The sequence below is a fragment of the Triturus cristatus genome, chromosome 12, assembly GCF_964204655.1.
Source record: "Triturus cristatus chromosome 12, aTriCri1.1, whole genome shotgun sequence".
NCBI classification, from domain to species: domain Eukaryota; kingdom Metazoa; phylum Chordata; class Amphibia; order Caudata; family Salamandridae; genus Triturus; species Triturus cristatus.
This window is the reverse complement of record NC_140595.1, coordinates 764,300,216-764,314,423: the sequence shown is the minus strand read 5'-3', so window position 1 is coordinate 764,314,423 and position 14,208 is coordinate 764,300,216. Positions and strand designations below refer to the sequence as shown.

General features: G+C 45.2%; 1 protein-coding gene across 1 annotated transcript in view; it reads right to left on the bottom strand.

Moving 5' to 3' along the window:
* The window catches only part of LOC146782757 (extracellular calcium-sensing receptor-like), a 66,620-nt gene extending 52,910 nt beyond the window's left edge, over nt 1-13,710 (bottom strand). Inside the window, exon 1 of the mRNA XM_085638677.1 lies at nt 13,438-13,710. Coding sequence (XP_085494803.1) covers nt 13,438-13,695 — 258 coding nt within the window. The 5' untranslated portion in view covers nt 13,696-13,710. The remainder of the gene's footprint in view (nt 1-13,437) is intronic.
* Between the last annotated feature and the right edge of the window lie 498 nt (nt 13,711-14,208).

Sequence of the window (14,208 nt, the reverse complement as noted above, 5' to 3'; positions counted from 1 at the left end):
TTCTCTTCATCTTCTCTCTTCCTCTCACATTCTGTCTCTGTTTCTAATAGCAAATAGTAAAAACTGATCCCTTCGGAACCCAAATGTAAACCTTTTGCAATAACGCTCTCGAGCCATTAACGTTTTAATCTCTCTTTGTTTAAGTTATTTAACCTCTGTGTACATTTATTGTATCCCTATGTTAGACAGTCGCTCAAGGCAATCTTCAATTATCAGAATTAGCTCTCAATATAGAAGATGTTGGAGACCCCTGATCTAGATGTTCTCTTAGATGTTCAGCGATGCCTAAGAGGATGGACTCTGCACTACATTAAGTCCTGAAGCCAGACTGCGAGGAATGGAAAAGATTTTGGGCCTCAACAAATGCGGTGAGCTGGGCATTCACATGTTTCTCCAACACTTTGGAAAAGACTGGTAGTAGAGAGATGAGATAAAAATTAGAAAAATTGGAGTCCAGTTGAGTTTTTTTCAGGAGTGGAAGGTCCATAACGTGCTTCAATCTCTGAGGCACAGACACTTCTCTCAGTGAAAAGTTGAGAAGTTCCACTATCGTAGTTAAGAGGGCTGTGTCCAGTGATTTGAGTTTGTCAGGAAATAGCCAGTTTAAATGGATTGCAGCATGTCTAGCAGAGATGTCAAATCCAGGGGAGACCATTTTCTTAATTTAGTATCACTCGCTACCTTGGGTACTTGGATCGTAGCTTCCGCTAATACCCTGCTTAGACTATTCTTGTCTGAGTCTGGTACTGACTTTGCCAAATCTTTAGCCAACTACATGTGAATGTTATCGACTATTTGAGTAAAGAAGACAGCTAACTCATCACATTGGCGCAGTGAGGGAAGGGGAGTGAGGGAAATTGAGCTCGCTTCATGTTTAAACTATCCAGTATGGTAACTAGTGCCCTGCTTTTCATGTTCCCAAGGTTTTTAACAAAAACCTGACCTGGAATCCCCAAGACATTATCTTTTTCCACCTGCAAGCCATCCCCAGTAGCTTTACTGGAGATCTTTGCATTAAAATCACCTACAAGTAAAAGAATTATTTTTAGGAATTTCAAACTGATTTTTTCCATTAATGCTACGATGTCTTTTCTTTAACCAATGCTCCCTATGCCTCTCTACCCAGCTGCTGAGAAAACTCTAGACCATACAGAATGCTGCAGCCAGACTCATCCTAGTTGTCCCCAAATGGTCCCATATCACCTCCCACCTCATAAACCTCCACTGGTTCCCCATCTGGAAGACATACCAGTTCAAGATCCTCAGGCACAGCTACAAAGCCCTCCACGATCAAGGACCATTCTACATCAACCGCCACTTCAACTTCCATCAACCCGCCAGACACCTGTGCTCCTCCTCACTCACCCTCGCACACACCCCCTCTCCTGTTGCAGCTGTAGCAGTGGCCGCTTCTTCTCCTACCTCACCGCCAAGACCTGTAACTATCTGCCCCGCCACCTGTGAACAGCACTCTCCCTGGCAAATTTCAGAAAGAGACTCGAGATCTGGCTTTTTGGCAGAGATACAGCACCCTTACCGCATTGATGCCCCTAGGGGTGACAGTGTTGCGCTGTGAGAATGCTAATTGATTGATTGATTGAGTCTTTCAACTTTTTGCCGTGACCATTTTTTATTGGGAAGTATGTATCTTTTACTCTTAACCCTATACAGGCATTTTCACCCAAGTTTCCTTAATTATCTCCAAGCCAGATATTGCGATGGTTAAAAATTAGGGCATTCAGTGAAATTTCTTCACCTCTTACTATCATGTTTTACTGACCGAAAAATGCTAACCCCCTGCAGGGTGCCCATATTTTCCTTTAACTGCATTCACACTATAAATCATTTAGGGCCATATGTAGGTAACCTGGAAATACCGATTCCTAATTACCGAATTTTACCGAATCGGTATTTAGAAATCGGTATTTACTATGTATCTAAATTTTCGGTAAATTTTACCAAATCGGTAAAAATCGGTACATTTTTACCGATTCCACAATACCGACCGGTGTTTCTGAATCGGTAAATACCGAATCGGTATTTACCGAATCGGTATTTACCGAATCTGTATTTCAAAAATACAGCAATTGATGAATCAGCCAATCCTGTGCAACCCCCACCCCTCCCAACCAGGAAGTGGCCACACCCAGGCAGGTGCACACAATCAGAACCCTCTGGAGAGGCTGGGAGTGCAGAGGAGAGCAGTGCCTGAACTTTGACAACAAATCTTGCACAATGGCCAGCCAGGATACAGAAAGAGAAGGATGGGAAAGGAAGAGGAAACTGAAATTCAGTCAGAAGGAACTGCTGGTACTTGTGGAGAAGGTAGTAAAGCAGCACACTAAGCTTTTTGGAAAGCAGTCCCTGCAAGTGGCAGAATCTGAAAAAAGAAGGATCTGGCTTGGAATCCAGTCGCAGGTAAATGCCATAGGAGTCATCCCCCGGGACATTGATGTGCTCAAGAAGCGGTGGTATGACATCCGGATCATCACCAAGAGGAAGATGGCTGATCTGAAAAAACAGGCCAGCCAGACAGGAGGAGGAAGAAACAGGGCACCTGCCCTGACTGAACTTGAGCAGCTCGTGGAGCCCACGATAGAGCCAGAAAGTGTCATTGGGATTGGGGATGCAGACAGCTCTGCCAGAGCTGCTCCCAAACAAGGTAAGAAGCATGCGCAGCATTGTACCCCCCCTTCCCCTATCCCAAATCCCCAATTGGGCTATGTGAATCCCACTCCAGTACAGGTTTTTGTGCAGACCAGCAATACATTATGGGAGATGTAGTCAGTGAAACCCCTATCATGACAGGAATTGCACTGAACAACAAGGCATGTGACACACATCAGCGATAATCAGGCAGAGGACAATGAGATAGTGTAGCAGAAATGTATTATAATGTTAGCAATGCAAGGCTTCAGGTACACTGAGCTAATGTAAAATTTCTGTCCACAGGCGAGACATCGCGCAGGACTGCTTAGGAGAAGGGAGAGAGGGCACCCCAGAAGGACATCATCGAGAAGGCCACCACGAGTGCAGGGCACACAACAGCACCACAGCCAGCCTCACCACCACATCCAGCCTCGCCACCACAGCCAGCCTCGCCACCACAGCCAGCCTCGCCACCACAGCCAGCCTCACCACTACTGCTAGCCTCACCAGCATCAACACCACCTGCAGTGGTTAGACCTAGGAGGCGTGCTGTTGCCAGACTGCATGTGTCCGAGTCCTCCTCAGAAGACTCGAGGGGGGAGGAAACATCCACTGTGCCACTGGCTGGTAGCAATGCTGGTTTGCTGTCCACCTCTGAGGGAGCACACACAGGTGCCAGACGCCGCCGCAGGGCTCGTGTAAGCAGTCTACCTCCACAGGGTGAGAGCCATGGTGTCTTCGGAGGTCTGGAGGCAACCATGGAGAAGGTGCAGCGCCTACAAGGCAAGGCAATCCAGTCAGTACAGCGACAAATGAAGTGCCTCAATGAAAAAATGAGCAACATTGACAAGGGCATTAGCTCAATGGCTGAGGGCATGAAGGAGATGGCTGCGGGCATGCGGGACATGTCCCAGTCTGTGATGCTGCTGTGCAGTAAAATGGATGAGGACAGAGCAACACGGCGAAGGGAGAGGCAGAAAATGGAGCACCATATGAGGGCAGTGAACCGCCTAGCAACTGCCACTTCTCTGCTCTGCAGGCGCTCCGTGGCCATGCAGGAGGGGCTGGCGCACTGCAGCACTGATGTTTCTAGGGGGCTGGTGAAGGTGACCACTGCTCTTGAGGTGCTCCTTACGAGCCAGTCTGCCACTACTGGTGCTGTGGATGTTGGGAACAGCGAGGACACGACCAGTCGGAGCAGCATTACCCCCCCTGTAACAGACACCCGGAGGAGCAGCAGACGGCATGTGGCTGCCACTGGTTCCGCAGCCAGTGAGGACAGTCAGTCACTGGCATCCCGCACTGTAGTGCATGGCCGCGGACGCTGATGCAGCCCACACTTCCAGGACAGAGTTGGGTGAAGTATCCCATGACTTCCTACTATGGATGTCACATATTTGATAGCCAAGTTTGACCATTTGTGTTGTGGCGTAGTGCCCACAAATTAAAACTACATCATTGCATCCAACAACTGGCTGTGTCTCCTTACTTACTTAAAAATAGTTGCATGTGATCTCTGCCCGTCTCTGTCTCCCATCTGTTGCTGCTGGCACTCCTGCTGCGTTGGGCTCTCGTTGTGCAAAATCATCATCATTGTCCTCAAAATCAGTTATTTCCACTTCTGTACCTTTCTTTATGGCAAGGCTGTGCAGCATTGCACAAGTTGCAATGATTTTGCAGCAGATGATGGGTGTGTACTGACGTGCGCCTCCGCTTTTGTGGAGGCAGCGGAACCTGCTTTTCAATAGTCCAAACGTGCGATCCACAACGTTGCGTCTTGATTTGTGTGCCACATTGTATCGTCTCTCACTCAGGGTTGATGGGTGTAGGTAGGGAGTGAGGATAAATGACCGAACGGCATATGCACTATCGCCTAGGTGAGAAAGAGGGTGCCATTAGTCACATACACCAATACACATTCGTCTGCACTAAGTATAAGGGAGTGTCACAGTGATTTACCTAGCAGGTATCCTTCTCCAAATTCTCCCGCAGCCAGGCGTGTGTAGATCCCATTGTTCTGGAAGATGTATGAGTCGTGGGTGCTCCCAGGAAATTTTGCCCCTATGTCAGTGATTATGTTGGCAGCATCGCAGATTACCTGCACATTTATGGAGTGGGTGGACTTTCTGTTCCTGTAGATATACCAGTGGCTGCTGGTGGGCAGATTGGAATGTGTGTGCCATCAATACAGCCTATGACATGCGGGAACTGTGCCACCTGGAAAAAGTCTGTCTTGGTTTTCAGCAGTTCTGCCTGTGTGTTTGGGAAGCTAATGTAGTGTTGCATCCTCTGCATTATGGCATCCAGGAACTTTCTGAAGAAACGTGACAGGCAACCCTCAGATACCCCGCCTACCGCAGCTATCACCCCCTGGTAACTGCCAGATGCGAGTAGATGTAGGCTACAGAGCACCTGCACATGTGGTGGTATGGTGTGCACCCTTGTTGTTTGATGGTCCAGGAGTGGGTGCAAGTCCCTTATCAGGTCCATGATGGTTTGGGGGTGTAGCCTGTATCTTTCATGTATCTCAGCCTCAGTCTGTTGGAAGAGTGTGATGCACTGTCTGTAAATGTGCTCCTCTCTTCTCCAGATCCTCACACCTGCTGCCTGTAGACGTAGGCGCGTTGCAATCACATAGAGAGCCGCCATGGTGATCACACTGTTGCATTTTGGGATTGCTTATATACACTGTAGATGATTACCACCTGCTTTTACTCAGTGTTAATTACCGACTCTTAAATACCGAATTTCATGAAATTCGGTATTTCCGAATATACCTAAATCTCTTTTCTCGTTTTTACCATTTCTTATTTACCGATTCAGTAAATAAGGATTCGGTAATTCCGATTCGGTAATTTTGAATTCGGTAATGATTATTCGGTATTTACCGATTCATAATTACCGAATCCTTATTTTTGGCCTCCTACATCTCAATTGCCTAAATACTAGGGGTGGGCGGAATTTGCGTAATCGCGTTACGCAAATCTCCGCGAAACGGTAAAAAATCTCCGCGAACACGCAGAAATTCCGCGAACACGCGGAATTGCTTGTTCGCGATACTCTTTTCCTGTTCGCGATCGCTGTTTGCGTGCTCGGGGTGAAATATCTCGCGAACACGCATATTGAGAATGCGAACAAGCAAAAAATTTCGCGAAGTCGCGGAACGCAGATTTTTGGGCGATTTCGCGTTCTCCGCGGAACGCGAAATTACCCAAATTCCGCAAATTCCGCGAACGGAACGGAATTTACCGCCCAGGCCTACTAAATACCGGTCGGTAACGGGAAATTTACCGAATTTCGGCCGTTACCGGCCGGTATATAGCTACCTACATATGGCCCTTAATCATTCATCACAACTTCCTCAGTATCCTAAGTTTCTTGCAAGGCTATTATCAGAAAACCTTTGGTTTGTATAAAAAATGATAAACACTCCCAATTATTTTTTACACCACCTAAGTTCCATGGCAGGAAGTAAACACCATCCTCATCAGGACCTCCGTAATGGTGGTATTATGGCTATGTTTTCCAGATTGCTTTCATTCGCAACCCAATTCCAATCGTAATCAAACTTTGCAGGAATTTCATTGTAATTTGTATACATTTGTCTTCCATTCACTGGTGTTGTTATTTAAATCCTCTCAGCCCCCAAACCTGCTTGGCTACCATTCACCATGTGCAATTATTTATAGTTTCGTTGGATCCCACACTGTGCATCTTGGGGACTATGTGACTGGTTTCAGCCTCCCACTGACCATCATATAAATTAGCAGAGGAGGAGAATCCCTCATAGACATCATAACCAGCTTGTCGTAGCTCATCAATTGAATTAGGAACTTCCTCAGCAATGATCCTAGACTGAAAATACACCATTGCCCGGCCAAGACGATGAAACATCAACCCTTGGAGAGGGAAACCATGGCAATGTTCTTAGAGACTATTTGGACAGTTTTGGTAGTGTATTAAAAAGTGAAGATATCCTGGATCTATTTGGGAAACATTCAGAGTCATGATCTGCAAAAATATCTACCAGCTGAAGAACCCATTCACTGGCATTGTAGGGGTCTACTGACTTTCCTCTACTCCCTGGGTGAGACTTAACTTGCTAAGGAACCATTATACTCCCCCAAACTTTGGATCCTACATTACCATGATTATCAATTGCCTTATCAGGGTCACTATCCAGATGCCTTTGAACACAGTAACTTAACTGTAAGCCATTTTGAACAATTACAGGGCTTGCTGCACCTAAGCTATCTTTGTCTGCACCTGAGCCTGCTATCGACGTAGAATCAATATGATCCGTGAAAACTATAAAACTCCAAGAGGTCCCTGATCTTTCCACCAGCTGCCCTATGACCATCATCTCTTCTAATTCATTTAATTAAGGGGCCTTTTACCATTTTTGTAATTCTGCGTTTCTGCATTTGTTTTTTTCTTTTTACCTGCAGAGGGCCTTAATTGTTTCATTTCTGAAATAACATGAACACTTTGTGTATCTTTCTCGTCTCATTCACACACTCTTCATCCTCCATATCTTTTACCGGGCTGATGGACTTTTTACCAAAAGAATCAGTTTGAGAACCATTTAAAAAAAACTCATTCACAAGCAGCTCTCCTTCTCTTACAATGACACTGGGATGTGTCACCTCCACAGAGTCTTTCTGAGTCATCTTATGGATGGCAGCTTGAAGCACTGTTCTCAGACCGGACACAGGACCCCTGTTGTTTTATCTATGTTTATCAAAAGGACCAAGTTTTACTTACACTTACGCTTATCTGGAGTATCTTATCTGTAATCTGGAGTATCTCGCTGCGCCTAGACACCTTAGGGTATTAGTTGCACACAAAAAAATCTCATAAATAAATAAATAAATAAATAAATTATAGTTCTTCATCCTTGAGTCCGATAAAAATTGCAGGATCAAAGAAAGTTGGAAGTTCTATGTATAGAAACACCTCATGTACAACATGAAGGTGAATTGTGTTTTGCATGGCTAGGCCTCCATAACTGATGTCTACATTTAGCAGACATGACCCTTACAGATATATCTTGGATGAGCCACTCAATTTTCAGTGCTCTGTTGGAAGTAATTTCCAATCTACTGTAAAAAAGGGAGGTAATTTTAGAGTTCAGGGTCCGGTAGTGGAAAAGGAAGCTAAGCATACCTTGGGGAGAAAATGTGGCTTAACGGCTAGAGCGATACCAAAGGGGATGATGGACGGAGCGTTTGGGCAAATCAAACACTCACCCCGTCAACTAATCTGGGATTAATCCATCATCATTCTTTAGCTCTCTTCACCACCCCAGTTCAGATATGTCTTTCCAGGACCGGAAACAAGCATCCTGGGACCGGTTTCGGGTTCATAACCCTCATCAGCCAGGCTATCTTGAATCCAGTGGCAAAGTGAGCAAGGGACCCACGTCTGGGCATACCCTGCCAATTTAGGGCTAATAAAGCGATACCAAAGGGGATGATGGACGGAGCGGTGAATGTATGACATTGTTCTGCATTCTGTTCATCAACTGTTGTTTTTGCATTTGTCACCCTGAGTCGGACGGGTATGCTCAGACGTGAGTCCCGTGCTCTCCATGTCACTGGAATCAAGCTATTCTGGCTGAAGAGGGGTGAAACCCCGAAGCCGGTCCTATGATGCTTGTTCCCAGTCCAGGGAGGACCTGGCTTGGCAGTTCGGGCTGGACTGTTCCCATGAGACACAGGGTCAAGACTGATTTGCATATGGCTGGGTTCAAACTGGAATGGCATGGTGAGCAAAAAAACAATGGATTTAGGCCCAGATCTCTGTACTTGGGTGAATGTATGACATTGTTCTGCATTCTGTCATCAACTGTTGTTTTTGCATTTACGGCTAGAGCGGCTGACCTTGACGCTGGGGAACCAGGTTCGATTCTGGTGGGAGACTCAAGCACCCTGTGATCCTGGGCAAATCACTTAATCTCCCCGTGCCTTAAACACAAAATAATGTATTTGTAATAAAAATAGTGCTCATGTAAAGTGCCCTTCGGGTTGAGTTCTTGCTTTATAAAACTTCAAAAAAACATAATTTTTAGGGTTTGGGTGTAGTGTTAAAGGGAGGTTTGGGTAATTTTAGGGTTTACGGCAGGCAGTGGTAAAGGTAATTAAGGGTTTGGTGGTGTGTAGTGAGCAAGAGTAGGGTTAATTTAGGGGTTAGGTTTGGGTAGTGGTAAAGGAAGGTAAGGGTCAATTTAGAGTTTAGGGGTGCGTAGTGCTAAAGGAAGATAAAGTTAATTTTAGGGTTTAGGGGTGGATATTGGTAAAGAGAGGTACATTTAATTTTAGGGTTTAGGGGTGGGTAGTGGTAAAGGAAGACTAGGGGCCCGATTCACAGAACTAACTTAAGACATAATCCTAAACTTACTACCATTTTGGTATTCACAGAAGGCACTTACTCATTTTGGTATTCACAGAAGGCACTTACTCATTTCGGCATTCACAGAAGTTAGGAGTCCTAACTTTAGGACTCCTAAATGCCTTCTGTGAATACCGAAAGCCTTAAAATTAGGATTTTACTCAGTTTAGTAGTAGTATAGTTAGGATTCCTAACTTTAGGACTCCTAAATGCCTTCTGTGAATACCGAAAGCCTTAAAATTAGGATTTTTCTCAGTTTAGTAGTAGTATAGTTAGGACTCCTAACTTTAGGACTCCTAAATGCCTTCTGTGAATACCGAAAGTCTTAAAATTAGGATTTTTCTTAATTTAGTAGTAGTAAAGTTAGGACTCCTAACTTTAGGACTCCTAAATTCCTTCTGTGAATACCGAAAGCCTTAAAATTAGGATTTTTCTCAGTTTAGTAGTAGTATAGTTAGGACTCCTAACTTTAGGACTCCTAAATTCCTTCTGTGAATACCGAAAGCCTTAAAATTAGGATTTTTCTCAGTTTAGTAGTAGTAAAATTAGGAGTCCCAACTTTAGGACTCCTAAACTGAGAAAAATCCTAACTTTAAGACTTTTGGTATTCACAGAAGGCATTTAGGAGTCCTAAAGTTAGGACTCCTGACTTCTGTGAATACCAAAGTGAGTAAGTGTCTTCTGTGAATACCAAAAATTAAAGGTCAGCTCCAGCGCTTAAATCCCAAGCCTAATGCAAGTGCAAGTGCCTTTAACAAGGGAGCAGGCTTTTAATGGCCGGTAGAGCCCATTATGAAGGGCTCAAAGGCTATTAGGATATTCCGCCCCTAGAGGACAGAATGTTCTAATTCGTAAAATAAAGCCTCTCGGAACTGAGGGGGTTTAAACCCCCCTAGGTTCCAAAAAGCATTTGTTCACAGCAACAGCTGTGAACAAGGTCAAACATTGGAATGTTGATGCTCCGGGCTTCTACCAGCCTTTAGAAGAACGGAGCACTCCTTTGTCTTCAGTGGAGCTCTCAAGATTCTAATGGTCTAATACACCAGTCAGTGCAAAACTGTGGCAGAGACTGATCTTAACAAATAATTCCAGAGCTGCATCACATAAAGTGAGCACTGATGGTGGCTACCGTTTTGGGATGAGTTGTGTCTTAAGTGGATGATGAGCTAGAGGAGCACCATCTTACCACTTTAGTAAGTGGTTGCTTGTTACATGAACGTTCAAGGCATATGCTGTTTTTGGATGGAAAAATAATAGCATTTGTAGACTTAAAGTAAACATCTGAACATAATGCAATACCAGACACAAAGCAGCATAATACCACAATTGAAACATACCGTGGAACATCAACCCAGTCAAAACAGAACGCAACACAAAAACAACAGTACAAGAAAAGAAAATAACATTGCAATAATGCAGAACAAAAAGACAGCATCACAAAAAACAACAGAACACATCATCAGTAACACAAAATGCCATACGAGTGTGCACAAATAATCATGTCTCCTATTACAACCTCCAGCATCCTGTTTCATAACACAGTGCTAAAAAGTGTTTAAATCAAGCAAAATCTTCGTAGCGCCAGTTAAAAATATTTTGCCGTCCGACCCTTAGTGCCCACTTTATGTGATACGGGCCTTGCACTCTATGGAGGCAGCAATAGAACTAGGTGTGTCGCCTTTTGCTAGGTATATGGTAAATAAGTAATCATACGTTTTCTGATTTTATTACATTTCAATAGGAAATTACTAACTGCACAGTTTTCAAGAATCCGAAAATGCAATCTGAAGCAGTGGACAATTAGCAAGTATTGATCTGATAATCTTTTGGGGGTACGTGTCGTACATACACGGGTGGGGGTATGCACCGTACATACACGGGTGGGGGTACGTGCCGTACATACACGGGTGGGGGTACGCTCCGTACATACACGGGTGGGGTACGCTCCGTACATATACGGGTGGGGGTCCGCACCGTACATACGGGGGTGGGGGTACGCTCCGTACATACATGGGTGGGGATATGCTCCGTACATACACGGGTGGGGGTACGTGCAGTACATACATGGGTGGGGGTACGTGCCGTACATACACGGGTGGGGGTACGCGCCATACATACACGGGTGGGGGTACGCTCCGTACATACACGGGTGGGGGTATGCGCCGTACATACACAGGTGGGGGTACGCGCCGTACATACACGGGTGGGGGTCCGCACCGTACATACGGGGGTGGGGGTATGCTCTGTACATACATGGGTGGGGGTACGCTCCGTACATACACGGGTGGGGGTACGCGCCGTACATACCCGGTTGTGGTCTGCGCCGTACACATGGGGGGGCTGGGGGAGGGTACGGCGCGTCCATCCTCGGGCGGGCTGGCGGTACGGCGCGTCCATCTGCGGTGCTGGGGGAGGACGGCGCGTCCATCCGCGGGGCTGGGGGGGACGGCGCGTACATACGGGGGTGGGGGTATGCTCTGTACATACACGGTTGGGGGTACGCTCCGTACATACACGGGTGGGGGTACGTGCCGTACATACACAGGTGGGGGTACGCGCCGTACATACACGGGTGGGGGTACGCGCCGTACATACACGGGTGGGGGTACGCTCCGTACATACACGGGTGGGGGTCCGCACCGTACATACGTGGGTGGGGGTATGCTCCGTACATACACAGGTGGGGGTACGCTCCATACATACACGGGTGGGGGTACGTGCCGTACATACACGGGTGGGGGTCTGCGCCGTACACATGGGGGGCTGGGGGAGGGTACGGCGCGTCCATCCGCGGGCGGGCTGGGGGTACGGTGCATCCATCCTTGGGGCGGGGGGGACGGCGCGTCCTTCCACGGGGCTGGGGGGGGGCGGTGCGTACATACGGGGGGCTGGTGGGGTGTTCGGCACGTACCGGGCACCTGTTTGGACATCTCCATGGTTGCTATAGGAGTTTGCTCCGGATGGTCTTTTTACCATACGGTTGTACAATCGGACGGACGGTACGAATCGTACTTGCGCGCTCGGACTTCAGTTTTCAGATTCGTACGTAAAAATGTCCGAGGACGTGTCGGACACCTTTTCCGACCCGAGGACGTGTCGGGGAATTTACGCAATGCGGTTCGTATGGACTTTTTCACATACAAATCATACTTGCCAGTTTGTACGGGACTTGTACGATTCGAACGGAAAAAAGTCCAGATTCAATTCGGACGGGGAAAATTTTTCCAGGATCCGAATCGGCACCCAGGTTGGGTTTTAAATTACTTTTAAAATAATTTCTTTAACTATCTTTCTAACTGTTCCCAAACTGAACTTATTCATTATAAGTTTTTACAATGTACCCCAGTGTTTTTCAGTGGGAGAGCCGCCTTTGCTACAGTGAAAAATGACTTTGGGGGTTTTTCACTGCAAGGATATGTTAAACATTAAATATACATACCCTACCCTTTAAATACCATGTACCTCGCCATATGAGCATTTAGAGCCTACCTTAGGGTTGACATTTAAGTACTAAAATGTAAAGTTTAGGCCCGGCAAAATATATATTTTCTTCTAAACCCAATGAGCACACGGCACAAAGAAACTATGGCAGGGGAATATGTTCCATATTTAATACCCTAAGCATGTGATAGCAGATCCAGTTAAATGAATTATACCAATTAAGTGTATGCTAATTATTTCATGGTTCAAAGGGCAGGCATAAGCACTTTACTTTAGTGGCCAGACAGCATGGCAGACGATTGTTACTCATGACTGTCTAGGTCATGAGGACAACGGCCTCTGGACATATGTCAATTCCCCCATGTTCTTCTGCAATCATAAATACATTAACGCATTGGCTTTCTGCTGCAGTGGAATGATCCTTTACAATATATTCACTGCAATGGGAGCTTTTCATAGAACACGTATAGGTAATGCACCAATTAAATATCTGCTGGACAGTGAAGAGGATATTCTCCTGTGGTATGATACACTTTTGTCAAACACTCGCTGATAGAGGGTACCCACCCAAACATAGTTGTTAAAGAAACTTGCTGAAATCCTATCTATTCACTTTGTTTTCATCGCATGACGTACGACAAAGAGAAAATGTGATTTCACGTCAGGGATAAAAATCTCAGGTTCTAGGCAGATTATATGTTAGAATATCATAGAAATGTTAATTGATTTAAATAGTTTTCCAAATATTGTTTGCAAAAATCTTGCCCCATTGAGTGTAGATTTTCCATTATTAACCTTCATACAATGATATTTTTGTATATGATATTCTGACTATGATATTCTGATACCACACCTCAATGCGCCTATCTTCTTTACAATATCAGAGAAAAATATTTGCCTGCACACATGTTTACTGCTATCTGGTATTAAACACAGTCATAATATCCTTGATCTTACCTGGGGATGTCTATACAGGCCCAGGATGAGAGCAAGAACAATTGAGCGTGTGGATCCAGAATCTCCAATGATGGCAGCTGGTGCCAGTCTTCTCCCACACTGGTAGTTTGGAGTAGGCACCCCTTGTCCTGAAAGCATCCATAGAGTTCCCTTGAGTGAGCGCTTGAACAATGTACATGAGTCATAGATCTGGAAGCCCAGGGTGATGTTGGGTAAAAGGATTGGGTTGTTGTTAATTTCTGTAATTGCAAACACCATGGCCTGGACCAACTGGTAATTCTGCAATCCAAAACTGAAAGATAAAAATCAATTGCAATTTAGAAACAGAACCTAACATTGCTAATGGCAGGTTACAATACGTTAGCAAACAGTTAACTACGAGCGAAAGGATAATTTGATTTCTCATTTCATGGCTTCAATAATGGAGTTCTATTTCCAAATATTAAATGATATATTAGAGCAAACACATTTTCGATTAAGGTTCTTATTTCCTAACATTATGAACTGAATATATTTATAAATACTTAATTTTGGTTGTATTGAGAAGAACCCCTCATATTTCTGATACTTGTATTTCCCAAACAACATTTGTCACACATAACGAAAGTTTAAAGACCCCATTACTTAAAGTTAGCAACTAGCTGTAGCGTCTGCCCACCCTGGGTACTCGATCCTAACCATGCCACACACAGACCTTAGTATTATAAGCCTTTATTCTGCTGTGCGTAATTGCAAACTCAACATTCTAAAACAAGCTTTCATGGCATTGTG